General features: G+C 40.8%; 1 protein-coding gene across 3 annotated transcripts in view; it reads right to left on the reverse strand.

The window, feature by feature from the left end:
* Nucleotides 1-1746: 1746 nt before the first annotated feature.
* The window catches only part of NRG1 (neuregulin 1), a 123018-nt gene continuing 109755 nt past the window's right edge, over nucleotides 1747-15009 (reverse strand). Inside the window, exons 5-10 of one of the 3 annotated variants that reach the window (XM_056116635.1) lie at nucleotides 11102-11204; nucleotides 9350-9473; nucleotides 6570-6700; nucleotides 5239-5445; nucleotides 2948-3089; nucleotides 2431-2550 (exon numbers count right to left, since the gene is read on the reverse strand). In XM_056116635.1, coding sequence (XP_055972610.1) covers nucleotides 2969-3089; nucleotides 5239-5445; nucleotides 6570-6700; nucleotides 9350-9473; nucleotides 11102-11204 — 686 coding nt within the window. In that variant the 3' untranslated portion in view covers nucleotides 2431-2550; nucleotides 2948-2968. Of the gene's footprint in view, nucleotides 2551-2947; nucleotides 3090-5238; nucleotides 5446-6569; nucleotides 6701-9349; nucleotides 9474-11101; nucleotides 11205-15009 lie in introns of all 3 variants that reach the window. The other 2 variants (XM_056116634.1, XM_056116633.1) reach the window with 2 other exon arrangements.

The following is a 15009-nucleotide window of genomic DNA, read 5'->3' on the forward strand; positions in this document are numbered from 1 at the left end:
ATAGGGCAACTTCAGATCCCCACTGTTGAGAGTAACTTCAAGGACCAGCACACAGAGACCTCTGTGGATCATAGAACACATGTAGAAGCTTTTTTGACACGACTCATGTCCAACCTCTTTTGCTCCCTCTAATCGACCTGCATGTCACTCCCCTTTATTTTTAACACAGATTTGGTGAAGAAATAGATTCAGTTCACCTGTAAACAAAGACATAGTTACTCTCCTTGCCTTCAAACCTGGTTTTCTGAACCCCCTAATAATCTATTTCCTGGTGAGTCCCAGGGCTCTTAGGGAGCCCCTGGGAACCTAAGGAAACTCCAGCCTGATTTGACAGTGATCAGTGGCAGATCATGATTTGCATTTCAAAAGGTACCTTATTTTCCTGAATTAGTCGTTATTTCAAATGTTCATACCTAAAGGCCTTCCTTGGGTTTACAGTCACTAAGAACATGCACAGTTGAGACTAATCTTAGACCTGCTTTGGGACAGTCAAACAAAATGTTTCAAAAGAGAAGTGGGTGATTTAGCTGCAAAGTGAGATGTCAGCACATATGTGGGGTCGCTTCTGCAAGAAAAGGTGCAATCTTTCTAACACCATTTCCATGAACCAGCGCTCATGGGAAGTTCTTACTAATCACACATCACATGCACTTTGGCCATACCTGACAAAAATGTTCATGCATTGTTATGACCGAATCAAGGCAACATTGAAAAGCAAAAGAGAAAGAATGAGGAGTGGGCAAACCAACTACTGAAAAATTGCAACCAAATCACAGTGCTGCCTTCCTGGTGCCTTTCCGCACTCACTCCTCCGTGGCACTCTATGATGGAAAATTTCACTCTAACTCCCAGTCACGCCGGATCTGTATAGCACGCACACCTCTCTCTAGTAGGTTTTCAGACAAACTGTTGAGTGTGCTTTCATCTGGGCTTTTTGGTGCCATGACCCACTTCTTCATGGGCCGAGGAGTCACAAGTCATCTCTAACTCCCCAAATTGGTGACAAACACAGTTCTGGAATGATGGCACCTGTTAAAGCCATCATTTCTTCTTCAGTTTAATGAGGTGCAGTAACATTCTTCCCAGAAAAAAAAGTGAAATTGGATTCTCAAATAAGGTGTCTGATGTATCTTGATAGCAAGGCAGATCCCATTTTCTATGCTATCCTGAACACTGTTGCTTTTTCTCAAGAAAAAGAAATGAAAATAAAATACATGGCAGCTCTTTGTAGGGAAAGCAGGCTGTTTTCTGAGTAATAATATAGTTTTAAAAATATCACAATATTACTTTCTTCCTAAGAGTTAACATTACTTAATGCAGTTTCCTGCTGTAATTAATAGTAGCATGCTGTTGGATCTACTATTATCTCAGAGCCCAGTGAAGCAAACCTTTGGCTGGCAGAGTAGAAACAACTCATTTCATATAGTGAAAGCAAAAGAGAACTTGGTTACAAAAGAGAAGAGCATTTGGATGGATGTGCCATTACTAGACTGACAGGGCGCTACTAGAAGCTAACAGAGGGACAGCTGCAAGTCTGGCAAATCATACATCCAGTCAACATCATAATGTAATGCACAAGAAGCCAGCAAAATCTGGACCTATGGGAAGTTTTGCTGAAATACTGTGGAAAAGCAATCACGGTAACTGTACAAAACTTGCTCTCGACATAACAGAACATAAAGGCACCATTGATATCGTTCTCATTTTTGAAATACTGTAAAAAATTGCTACATATGGCACATAACACATTTTTACATACATATATTTAATTTATAAAAGTTTTTTCCTGTTTTCTATTTGCAGAACTGCTAAAATAAAATAAATTGTTTAATTTAAGGTGGAATACTTTATTATATAAAATAAAGTTTTACAGGTGAATCTATGTGTTTATTTAGGCTTTATACAGCAATAGGGTCTTGGTTAGCAATTACACTAGACAGCCTAGCCTGCATTTCTTCTTGTGTAGAGAAGCGGCCTGCTGGGTTAGTCCTGCCCTCAGTCAGGCGAAAGGCAGGCGTTGCCTCAAGACTGGCTACCAGGGGGTTCTGGATGCCCAGGAAAGGCGTATCTTCACCTACTCTTTCATCTTCTGTTTCACTTTCTGAGTTACTGCTCTCAGCGCTGGTGTTGCTGTCCAGATCCAACCTGTTGGCAATGTGGCCATTGGGCTTGGTTCTTTTGGCCCGCCGGCTATTGGCGAGTTTCTTAACAGGCTCTTGAGCTGGCTCGTACTCCAGGGTGGTCTCATATTCTTCGTCCTCTACTATCCTCAAGGGGCTCGGGGGCAGGCTGCTGCTCTCATGCGCAGGGTTGTGGTGGAAGGAGCTGAACTGCTGAAGGTGATGGTCGTGCTTCTCCCGCAGTCTCGGCGGCGTCACGAGAAGGAGGGGTCTCTCCTCTTCCACAAAGGGGCTGACTGCCATGGAGGGCATGGACACCGTTGTGCTGGAAACAGGTGGAGACATTTCCGAAGGGGGCGATTTGGGGGAGCTTGGCGTGTGGAAATCTACAGGTGACATACGAGCCGGGGTGGTCATTGCTGACACATACCTGTGTGAGCACAGAATACCCCGCATAAGTCTGATGGAATAAGAGACACGGAGCAGGGAGGGGGAGGGGGTAGAGGTCATGGTGGATGACCAGAGAACCAAGAATTTCTAGACATAGTATAGGGCTCGATTGTTTACACTAGGGCAGTCATCATCCTTGGACTCCACAGTTAGTAGCCAAGAGTCTCTGCACAAGAGTCTGTACAAAGACCAGCTAAAGTACCTGGCTTATCAAAGCTTTGGAGATTTTCAATCTTATCATGATATTGGCATATCAAATATCAAATATAAGCACATGAGTCAAGATAGGCGGGTACTAGGTGCTGGAAACCTGTCAGTTTATACGCAGCAATGCTCGGGGATTTGGAAGGGAAAGAAGTATTTCTTAAATACTATACCTTCCTAAAGGCCAAGGGGTCTTAGAGAATGAAGCCCAAATGGGGAATGGAAGAAGATCTAAGATGAGTTGCTGATAGCTGGATCTGCATGCATTTGGATCTGTGTGCCTTGTTTCTCCTTAGCTCAGCTATAAGGTTATGTCTTATGAAAAAAAAAGAGCATAGTAACTTAGATTTATTCCTGATAACAGTGTCATACATTTTGTGTGATTTTAACTTTTCCATGAAATGCCACTTAACATTCAATTTGCAACTATCCATTCCAGTGATCAAACATTCCAGTGATCAAAGGTAAGACTCAGAGAACCTCAGGTTGACTCTGTAGTTAGGTCAAGTCTCTGTCTTTCTCTCCAAACCCATGAACTGCAAAGACAATCCTGGTCTTATCATTTGCAACTGCTCAAGAGTTGGCTGTACCATGTTACGCTGCAGCGCTATGTCTGCAAATGCCCATTGAATCTCATCGTCAAGACACTGAATCCATTGTTTTCACCATATCACGCTTCTCCCCACAGAGTAAGAAGACCTGACTTGGCACGGAGGAAGATGTGGCTTATTCAGAGTCACATTTCTCAGCTTTTGATAAAAATGTTACCAATGCATAGCACTACATGACTCTTTTCTTCACATTGGCATTCACAGAGTTTAATTTGACTTAACTTGTGATGACACAGGACACCATCATCTGAACTCTAGCTAACAGGAACAGGAAATGTATTAACTTTCCTGCTTTTTAGCCATGATTCAGAGTCATATGGATGTGTGATCTAGCTGTGCCTAAAATGGGAACGTGTCTAGAGATTGAAATATTTGGGGCTCAAGTCTTCAGTTTTTTGCTTTGGGGAATACTTAAATTAAGTTATCTGAGAAAAGCTAATCAAAATTCAACCAACACTTAACAACGGTGATTCATCTCCCTCTCAGTGCTTTCCGGATTCAGGTGTATTTCACTTCTCTAGAAGTAAAACAGGTGTGAGAGGAAGCCTACAGTAACTGGGAAATGCCAAGCTTTGAAGGTAACATCACAAATAGTTAAGAAGCAAAACTTTATCCCTATCATCCTTTTTTCAGATTTCAAAAAGGACTGAATTAGAACTAAGAGACTTAGTATACGGAGGCATAATTATATGAATTTAGAACTAATATTTTAAACCAATTCTGGACCATGCCTACTTTTCGTATACATGAATTACATAGATATTTCTAATTTTGTAAATCTCTGGAAAACCAATTTTGGGGAAAGACCCCTGAGGAAGTGATCAGTGGGTCGCCTAGGACTTGAAATCCAGAATGGTAATTGTTTGTTATAAGTCTTTCCTGGCCCGAGATTGAAAATTGTCAAAATTATCTCCATCCATGTTCTCTCAACTAAATATGGATTCAACATTATGTAAACCTTTCAGCAAGTGATCAAGATTAGACTGAGATGATAGCAAACAAACAAAGATCCACTGGATTTGTAAACAATACATAACAGCCTACTGAGGAACTAGAAATGAAAGGTAGATATAAATCCCAGTTTCAGTAAACGTGGATAAAGTATGAATTCAGCACTCTGACTTGGCATCTTTTTTAGTTTACTTTGCTCTGTTGTTTATTTTTACCTTGGCTATCACTCCCCCAACCCAGTCCAGTGTACCCCAGAAGAAAGCCAAACCTTCCAAAATAAAGGGCCATGTTAAGGCAATATCTTCTTTGAAAAACACCTCTAAAAACTTCCAGACTCCACATATGAGAGACTCATTTATTCACCTCCTTTTAGAATAGGAAAGTACATGGCGGAACGCAAACGGCTGTTCCCCATGACAGCCATCAATGACATAGCCCTTGATTTAACTTAATGGAGGCTGGAAGGGAAGACAGTTAGTGCATGAAAACATTGGGCCAGCACAACCAGCGTCTGGGTAACTGGCAGACTGGAATTAGAGAAGGGTCCTTATTGACCATTGATGCCATCCCTCTAAAGTTACAACTGAGGAATCTGGACCCCAAGTGAGTTAGAGCCTACGGTCAGAGCTAGGAACTCCGTTTGCTGCACCTTCCACATCACATCACTCCAGCTCTTTAAGAGTCTGTTGCCTGTCAGCCACCGGGATGAGGTGAGGAGATCAGAAGAAATGAGTTCAGTCAAACAAAAGGTGACTTCATCACCTGGGAGCACTCCTAGACAGGCCACTGCCGCCCCTTATTCTCATTAGAGTAGATTTCCTTAGGGAAGACCGCAGATGCTCACGGGGATTCTCTTACTGGGGTTCTTTCTCCTCTGCAGTAGCTCTGCCCTTCAGTTTTACCTTTCACTATGAGGAGAGTCTCGGTAGGAGTCAGGGGTTTCTCTGGCATGCCTGAGGAAGCTGTTACATTCACGAGGGCCGCCCAGGCCATTGAGACGTCCTCTTGGGCCCCCCGCTGGGCTGCTGTGTCTACTGTTGTCTACTGATGACATCATGATGACAGAGTGGCTCTCCGAAAGTATGCTTTCTGTGTGTCCGTTGCTCCAGCTAGAGGCAAAATGGAAGAGGCAAAGAGTCATGAACTGTCTGCAAAAACAGAGACGAAGGGAAGTTATCTGAGGAACAAATACAATTATTGGCATGTCAGCAGTTCACTGAGATTTTAACTGGTCTCAGAGTTGAGGTGCCATACACAAAAAGGATCTTGATTTCTGTCGGCTTTGTAAAGACAGAGTTTACTCATATTTTCATCCTGCCAGAGCCCATTTCTCCAATGCCACTATGTACTACATATGCTTGAGAGCTTCTGGGCTCCTGACTGGTTTAAAGAAATCCTTGTTCTATTGCGGCCCTCGGTAGCAGGTATTCGGATACAGAGCACAAGAGCACTTGAGCAACTGGGGTTCAGCATTGCAATCACTTTTCACGTGCAATTCCAATACACTCATGGAATGGAGCCAGTTTCGAAGCATGCGTGGTTCCTAAGACAAACTATCCAGTGCTAAAATCCAGTAAGCAGCAGTGAAAGTGTAAGGTCAGTTTCTGAAATGGCCTCTAGTCATTTTCTTTTTTTGTTTTGGTAATTAAGAATCCAGTGTGTTCATTTTGGTGGGGTTGAGGCCTTCCAATGGTACACGGGGATCCAAAGGCCCAGTGCTCAGGCCACTAAACAGTGTTACTCAGGCCCAGTGGTGCACTGGGTCATCAAAACCACCTGGTCATGATCCAGCGACCATGGACTGCCAGGGACTAAACTTAAAGCCTTTCATATGCAAGGTTTGCACTCCAACCTTTTTGGGTCATCTCCTGGATTCCTTAAATTTATTTATCTATCTAGTCCAGAGCTTCCGTGTGGGGGTCGCAATCAGTGGTGCTCTGGGGCTACCCTGGGCTCTCCACTTGGGGGTCGCTCCCAGTAATGCTGGGCAACCATGTAGTGTCAGGGACAGAACCTAAGCCTCCTACAGGTGAATCATGCCCCTGGTCTGCTGAGCGATCTCTGCCCTCCTTGGTCCAAATGCCAAGCACAGAGACAGCTGATGTGCAAAGTCTTTGTCCTAAGCCCTGAATCTTGTTATACCTGGCATTCATGTTTCCTGTTCTTTTTATTAGGCAAAGATCATAAGAGGCTATGAATAAACAAATAATTTTTGGACAAAAATGTCTCATACCTGTGACTGGGAGTCTGGGTGACAGTGGTGGAATGATGAGTTGTTGAGGTATAGTGACTAGTGGAAAAAGACGTTTCGGCTTCTCTCTCAACAACGTGCTCACTAGAGATGACATTTTTAGACACATATTGCTGGATAAACAAAGAGATACAACATGAAGATTCACACAAGTCAATTCACTTTGCTGCATACAAAATAACCATTCAAGTCCACATGTTTCACAATAAATTCCATTTCTCCATTGATCAATGATAAATCCTGTTGTTTCTGCTATGGCCTTTTAGATGAGATGATTGGGACTAATAAACCACTGTTAGGCTGCATAGGTAACATATATTTTAATATAATTACACATAATTATAAGTAGACTTAATTCTTCCATCTCGTTACCAATTATTATAAAAGTATAACTAGAAATTAATACAAATGTCCATGCAGAACTTATTTTTTCTTGGTTTTTGCAAATCAAAAACAGACTAACAGATATCTGAGTGAAACAAAAACATGAGTAGATGTATTTTAAATTTCAAGTAAGTAAAAGCATTTTTAATTAAAAAAATCTATATTATGGATCTTCCTTTTTCATACATCTTCCAAGTACCTGTGCTGCCTAAAATTTTCAACTTTATTGTCCATGATAGGACTAACAAGGTTAGTGAGAGATATGAAGGCTTTAGGGAGTTGTCAAGCTTCTCATCTTGAGACTACATATAATATATAGAGGGACTTGGATTTGGCTGGGACAGATTCTACTTTCGTTGCTTTCCTATTTAAAAAAATTTTTTTTTTTTACTAGGAGCTATAGCCAGTTGTAGTCAAAGGCAACTAGAGAGATACCCAGTGATACTTGGAGGCTATGCTGTGCCGGGAATCGAACTCTGGGTCTCAGATAGGCTAAGCATGCGCTTTCCCACCGGAACTATCGCTCAGTCTCTCCACTTTCATCATTAAACCTGAGTAGCTGTTTCTGTCCTCTACCAGTACAAAAAAAAAAAACATTTTTAAGTGTTTTTAAATGTGATTAGTATTTCCTGGATTGAGTTAAATAACAGAGAAAGAATACTCTTAAATGAAATGGGCCACTAAAAAAATCTAATGAGTTATGGGCTATAAAGAATATGGTATAGTCTTTGAGACTCCAAACAAATACAACTTCAATTATGCCTGAAACGTTAATTGGTTCTTTTAGTGCAAAGGCCGTTACATTGTGAGTCTGTTTTAGGAAGTACAGCTAGCTGGCTTTAAGAAAAAGATGACCCTATGTGATACACAGTGAACAATTTCTAGTCTCTCCACCATGTTACTCCTATTACACAGAAGGCAATGCCAGCTTGGCGAATCTAATAAAAATAGTATTTAACAATGATCAAACAGGCACTGAATGATGCTGAACCAAATGTCATGTAGATTCTCTTGTTTAATGCTCACAAGAACTTTTTGAAGATCATAATTAATTTGACTTTTTTTTTCCATAATGAACAGGGTTCAGAAAGTTTAAAGCCCAAAGTCACACATTTTCAGCCAAAACTGTAATCCAAGGAGCAATTCTACATCCTATGTATATTGTAAGATTTTTTTAAAAAATTTCTATATTGTAAGTTTTTAAAGAAAAAAGTAATGCATGTTGTGTCTGTCAATTGTGTGACAAATTCCAGTGAACATAGGAAGTAAAAGAAAAACAACAAATATGATAATATATTTGCACCATAACCTAACCTCATAAAGGCCTTTACTATGAAATTTTCTGGTCATTGATTTTTTTAATGTGGGGCTTCACCCAGTGTTGCTCAGAGGCCATGCCTAGCTAAGTCCTTGGGGAATCACTCCCAGGGGACCAGGCAGTGGTGGGGGGATCAAACCCAGACATCTTGCATTTAAGTGTGAGCTACACTCTGTTGAGCTTGTTACCTGGTCTCTCATTTATTTTGTTTTGTTTTATTTGGCAGAGGAGTTGCACACGCAGTAGTGCTCAGGTCTTACTACTAGCTCTGCACTCTGGAGTGAAACCTGGTGGGCTTGGGGGACCAGTGGGGTGCTGGGGATTAAACTTGGGTCAGCTACATGCAAGGCAAGCACCTTATCCATTGTACAATCTCTCTGCCCCCATCCACCCACCATGTTCCTCTTCTAAAACACTGTGTGCTTGGTAAATCTTTAACTAAATATTTGAATGATATTTTTCTGGAGGGCTTGCCACAATGTACAAAGAGCCAGGGAATAGAAATAGTATTATGCTCCTGTGGTCTCACTATTGAGATATGACATTGGTAAGCCACTTTGCCTTTCCATGTCCTAATTGCTTTTTCTGTAAATTAGAATCAGTAAATCATCAGGCACTATTGAAATGTCTGTAATATAATAACTCTATGGCACTTCGCTTAGTTTTGGGGATTAATCAGTTATAGACTGACGTAACTTTCATCCTCAAATTACAAAAAAATAAATAAAACATTTCCTTCTGATTCTTGCATCATTAAATTTATTGTTTCTCTTTGTGTTTTTCTTTCTCTTTTTCTTTCAGTGATGACTTTCCTGCAGAACAAAGCCCGCATTATTATTCCAACCCCTTAATGAACACTTTATAAAAGGAAATGTGTTGGTTTTACAGTAACCAAATCCACAAAATGTTCCCATTATTTTCTTCTGGCACAACCTTGGATTCCTGGAAGCTGTGGTGATTAATGGCAAAAGATGAGCTTTAGAACCGGGCTCTAGAAAACAGAAGGCAAAGCGCCCAAACAGAGAGATTCTCAGCTTTGGCAAGAGTCTTGACAACATACATTCACCAGCTGAACATTCTCCGGGGGTGGATTTGGACGGTGGGGTCCGTTTGCTATGTTCACCATGTTGCGTTCAGAACGAAGACTCTGCCGGAGCCGGTCATGAAGCTTTTTCCGCTGCTTCCTAGATGTGAAGAAAGATGCGTTCATCATTCTTTATGATTTACATTTATTGGGATAGTCAGTTATTTTTTTCTACTAGCATGTAACTCAAGGGGGTGGACTGCTGGGGAAAGCTAGGGAACTAGAGATTGTCATCCAATCTCTGGGTATGCCTGGGGGGTAGAAGCAGAACCACATTGTCTTAGAAAACAGATGTAGGAAGCTAGATGCAATTCTCTCAGAAATACGACCAAAAACTAAGAGGAAAACAGAATAGAAAAATCTGTCACGTTGCTATTTGGTAACAAATTAATCTCAGTCAACCTATCTTTGCATATGTCATTTATCTCAGTTAACAGTGCTGTGGAATTGATGACTGATTAAATGTATAATTTTGTTCTACCTTCCATACTGATTTGTGTATGCTTGGGAGCACAATAATATGTATTATCTACGAGTGAAAACAGACACATGCTTTGCCAGTAGATTTTGGCACAACTGTAACATGATCCTACATTAATAACACCTTTTTCCATATGTAAAATTAGCTAATGGATACTGAAATCATAAGACTAAACCTAATAAAACCGATAGGTAGAGTCCATGAAGGTTTATCTCTATCACTTACTTAATTCTGACAACACAATAACTCTTGGAGAATTAAGAAAACATTATCCAGGCTCTTGACTGAGAGTATAAAAGCATATTATCTGTGTTTCTTGATTCAGCAATCAGATTATAATAATATTCCCATGGTTAGTTTTGGCAAGAGAATATTATCTGATGGATCAACAAAACTGTTAACATCATTTCAGATACGCTCATCTGATCTTGAAGTGGAAGGTATGAGAGAAAAGTCATTTCATGTTATATAGTAATTATATTTTTAAATATGGATCTAGGTTAAAGAATTAAATAGAATGAGCATAAATATATTTAAGTATTTTATATATCTTCGGAGCGACCGTTGCTTGCTTTTCCTTCTATAAAACCCTTTGATTCATCTCATATTTTAAAAATATTTGAGGGCTATAGGAAGGGTGTTGAGGTCCTTGGGGGCAGAAGATGGGTACACTGGTGATGGTGTTGTGTTGGAATTGCTGTGTGCATAAGAGACTATTTGTAATAGTATTGAAAATCATAGAATCTCTATTTAAATTTTTGTACAAAAATATTTGGGGTCTGAACAAGTAGAACAGAAGTTAAGGCCCTTCACACTAAACTGTCTGTCCAGACCTCTTCCCCTGTTTCTTTTTTCTTTTTTTAAATGTACAGGTAACCTTTGCCAAAGTTCTAGGGACATCATGCTATCAAAATGATCTCTTTACTGTTCATGTCTACTGTTCAGATTTTAGGATCATAGGTTGCATTATTTTATTTTTTGTTGTAGTAAAATAATTGTATATTTTTAATGTGCTTAGTTTTATTAGTTTGATATATGCTTATATCTTAATAATATAAGTATACATATAGACATATTTTCCCCATCTTCCTTTCATCTTCCTTCCTCTAACTACAATATACTCCCCGCCCCCTCCAGTTTTTGTGTATTTTTTTTCCCCAACTAAGTTGTGCAGCCTATTTTGTGCAGTCCTTGCTGGGTAAGCCCTCTGTGCCCAGGAGAGAGGGTCGTGGAAGTGGAAGGTTTACTTGGTTTTGCAGTAGGCCACCACACACATGATGCCGACCACAAGCAGGGCGATGCAGATGCCAGTGATGGTCAGCACTCGCTTCTGGTAGAGCTCCTCTGCCTCTGGAAAGGGATTAGAGCAGACGTCACTGAAGGTCATTTCCTCTTGCCAGAATTTAGCAATGAACAATTGGCATGCTGCATGGCATTGTTCAGATTCACAATAAATTAAAAACGTGGCAATTCATTTTGTTTGCAGACATTCTTAAGGTACAACATATTCTGCACTATACTTTGAACATAAAAACAGCAAAGCCAGCTGGGGCACTGGACAAAAATTCTATTAAGTTACTTAATTATACTATGCACATTTAATTGGCAAATCAAACATTAATTAGAAAATAACTACTGGGTTAAAGCTATAGTTTTATTTAACAAAATCTCTTGCAAAGACAACGGGAATACTTAAAAAAGGAGTTGGGGTTGATAAGAGGGGGGTTCCCCCATTCTCCTTTCCTCCACTCCACCTCCATTCTACCTCTTTCTGTGTTCCCACTATTTTATATTCCAGTGGTCTTTACAAAGAGTCATTGTAAAAAAAAAAATGTCCTCCCACCAAAAAAAAAAAAAAACCCCACAATTAATGAAAAAACAATTCCCAAAGACATTTGCAAACATGAGCTTGACTTGTAGTCAACTAAATTGAGGCAGGATGTCTATGATTTAACAGTAAAAATGTGGCAACAAGCATCCCAATATATCGCAGGAATAGCAGGACACTGTATCAGAGAAAAGCCAATATGGTGGTTAGAATTGTCCTGAGCCGAGAAGATGATTTATCTTCTGCAGAACAATTATTATTATTTCATCAATTGTACTTAGAGACCTAATTGATCTATAGCAAAACAAAAAAACAAAAAAAAAAATAGTACCTATGATTCGAAGTCAACTGTAGATCTCCTTCCTTAACCAACTTGACTGACACATTAGCCACTGGAGGCTCTCTTAAGGAACTGTGGGGCTCAAAACTTTAAGTAAGGATACTTATGTCCTTCAAAATGCAACCAATCTCTTACTCATGGAATTCTATTTCCAAATAAATTTGGGGGAAATCTAATTTTACAATAGTAGAGTAGGTTGGATTCTTAAGAACTTTGGAAGATCTAATGGTGAGCTTTCATCCCTTGAGAACAGAGCTCCCCATCAGTGTAACTGCATTTATTGGGGTATGCTTAAAAGTTCACTGAGAAAGAAAGTTCAGCTAGAGCAATTGTCCTTGCTATGATCTGATTTCTAAGCAGTGAGGAAGAGCTGGACTGTGGTAGGAGAGTAGGTCTCGTATCTGGACATCTATCAAACCAACAGTTTCCATTTACATTTTCCGTCTCCAAAACCACACCTTGTTTCTCTACTGAGCGCAGGCAACTCAGAGGAAGTTTTCTTGGAATGAAAAAGAACATTTTAATTTCTATGATACAGTGAACCTTATCATTAAACAAAACATTTCCTACAAGCCAAGCCCATGGTAATCAAATTCCAGTTAACAGGTCAGGAACATTGTCATATCAAATTAATATAGCACTGATTATTAACAGGAGAAGGATTGCAGAAGTCAGTGGGATAAAGACTAGGAGGCCACAGATTATACAAAAACAAACCCCAAACGGTTGGAAGTGGGAAGGAAAAACAAACCCAGAGGACAGACAGACTGACAGAATGACAGAGAGGGAGGAAGTCAGGTACAGAGGAAAACATAGTTCAAACAGGGGGAGCCATCTGAAGTCCCTGGCACAGCATGCCTTACACAAAGGGCGAGAAATCAAGGAAAGGAAACCAAAGAGAGGAAATGCTGGGGTGGGAGGAAGGGGGGTGCGGAATTGGAAGGGTTATTCCATACAGCATAACTCCTAACCTCGGCTGGCGGGCGCGTGGAAGCCACAATTAGAAAGCAAAGCAGCCCGTGCTGGCAGTGCAGTCACTATGCACAGGGAGACACAGAGTGGTGTCACCTACAGTTGAAAGCTGTTTGTGCTGACAAGGTTCAGTGAGGGTGTGCAATGTGAATGCTCTATGTTAACTGCTGGTGTCGTCTGTGTCCCCTCCTCCCGCCAGCCCCACACACAGCAACAGGACGAGGATGACGTTTTATAAGGTATTGATCTGGGAGCTGATGCGGCTGGCATCTTCTCCACGGCCGGACATCAGGGTCCCTGCTTAGCGACTAGATCGAAGAAGCAGATCTGGGTTGCTAACCCCGACAGAGCAGAGAGTGAGCCCTTTCTTCCTGCTGTGATGAGTGGGTAAAGAGACAGGAGGGGACAATGCATTTCTGCAAAGAAAACACCCGGCTTTCTTGTGTCCTCTGCAATCTGTGCTGTCTTTCCTTCTTTAAAAACCTCTCGGCTTGGTCATGCTGCTGTACTAATATTGTCTTTCGAAAAAGCTAGGACATGGCTATTGGAGAGTACGGAAATAGAATGTACCCAAAGTCAAGAGTCGGGGGCAGAGTTGGGGGGCGTGAGGCAGGCTCTCAGGAATTCTTCTGACATGTGTTATGGATTGGTAATTGTAGAATAGGCTCACTTGGATTTTGAACAAACGGTGTATGATGATCACATATTCTTCTGTGATATAGGAGACATCCATTTTTCAGTAAAAGCAGCCTAATAAAGGCCAGAGGCTTAAAGACACAAAGATAAACCCATGGAACCAAGGTCTCCAGAATCCATACAGCTACGGGTTTCAGATTAAATGTTTACATTAGCTTTTGTCAAGTGTCTTAAGTTTCTCCTGCGATTTTTTTTTTCTCCCCAGAGTTTGGCTAAATCAGGTAACTGCCTCCCAAATAAATAAATAAATAAATAACAAAACCAACAAACCACTTTTAAAAAATGGTGTTTTTTTCTTTGATATAAAAAACTCCCTTTCTACGTTTCCCCCCTTTAGTATGACAGGGTCAACAGGGCAAGCAGAAATTAGCAGCCGCTCTGAAAAAGCCAAGCGGTCCCTTTCCTTGGCAGATTGACCCCAACGAGTCTTTCCTCCATGGTGTGGCTGGATGTGTCAAAGATACATCAGATCAAGGTCATTTTCCAGTCTGATTTGATGGGGGCTAAAGAAAGGGCCTTGTCTTTCTCAGTTTTAAGGGACATTTTTGGGTTTGATTTTCCTGACTGATGGATGCTCCGGCTTAGTACAGTGGCTGTCAGGAGGCTGTGGGCCCCTAATGTTTGTCTCTACAAGTGGACTAGTAATAGTAATAATATTACTAGTAATAGTAATAGAAGTCCTTACCACTGAGAGGCAGTGAGAAATCTGGACTAGCCTTTTTACCTTATCACATTATTTGGAATTATAAGTGTTCAATTCTATAGACATTCCTTAGAGGGAAAAAGTAGGAAGATATGCTCTTAGGGGGAAGGGAGAAGGGATGGTTGAATTTATCTTCCTCTAGCCAGGAAAGGTCTATTAACCCTTAAAAGTATGACAATTTTTATTCGCGCGGAGGTGACCTGAGTTGTAATTCTCCTCTTAAGATGACCGGCACCCCGCAATGATCTGGATAAACTTCTCACTTTGTTGAGCTTCTCACTCTTGGGAAATCTTCTATGATATGTCAGATTCTGTTCAAATAAAAGTGGACCTTTCCCCCAACCAAACGAAGAGTTTTCTCTTAGAATTTCTTGGGACGAATGGGGCACTGAACTGAGTCTATTCATGTGATTGCTAGAGTTTGCAACAGTCTCATTTGTCACGATCTTGGAAAGTACATTAGACTGTGTAGACTGTGATGTTATCATCCAAAAGCAAGCAGCAGCAGCTGGAGGGGGCCCTTGCTGAATGACGTCACTGACATCAGCTGGGTGGGGATCAGATTCTGTTAATCAGGGCATTGCTTTGTTGACCTGTACCCATGCTCCGGAGGCTG

The sequence above is a fragment of the Sorex fumeus genome, unplaced genomic scaffold (genome assembly GCF_029834395.1).
Source record: "Sorex fumeus unplaced genomic scaffold, SorFum_2.1 ptg000033l, whole genome shotgun sequence".
NCBI classification, from domain to species: domain Eukaryota; kingdom Metazoa; phylum Chordata; class Mammalia; order Eulipotyphla; family Soricidae; genus Sorex; species Sorex fumeus.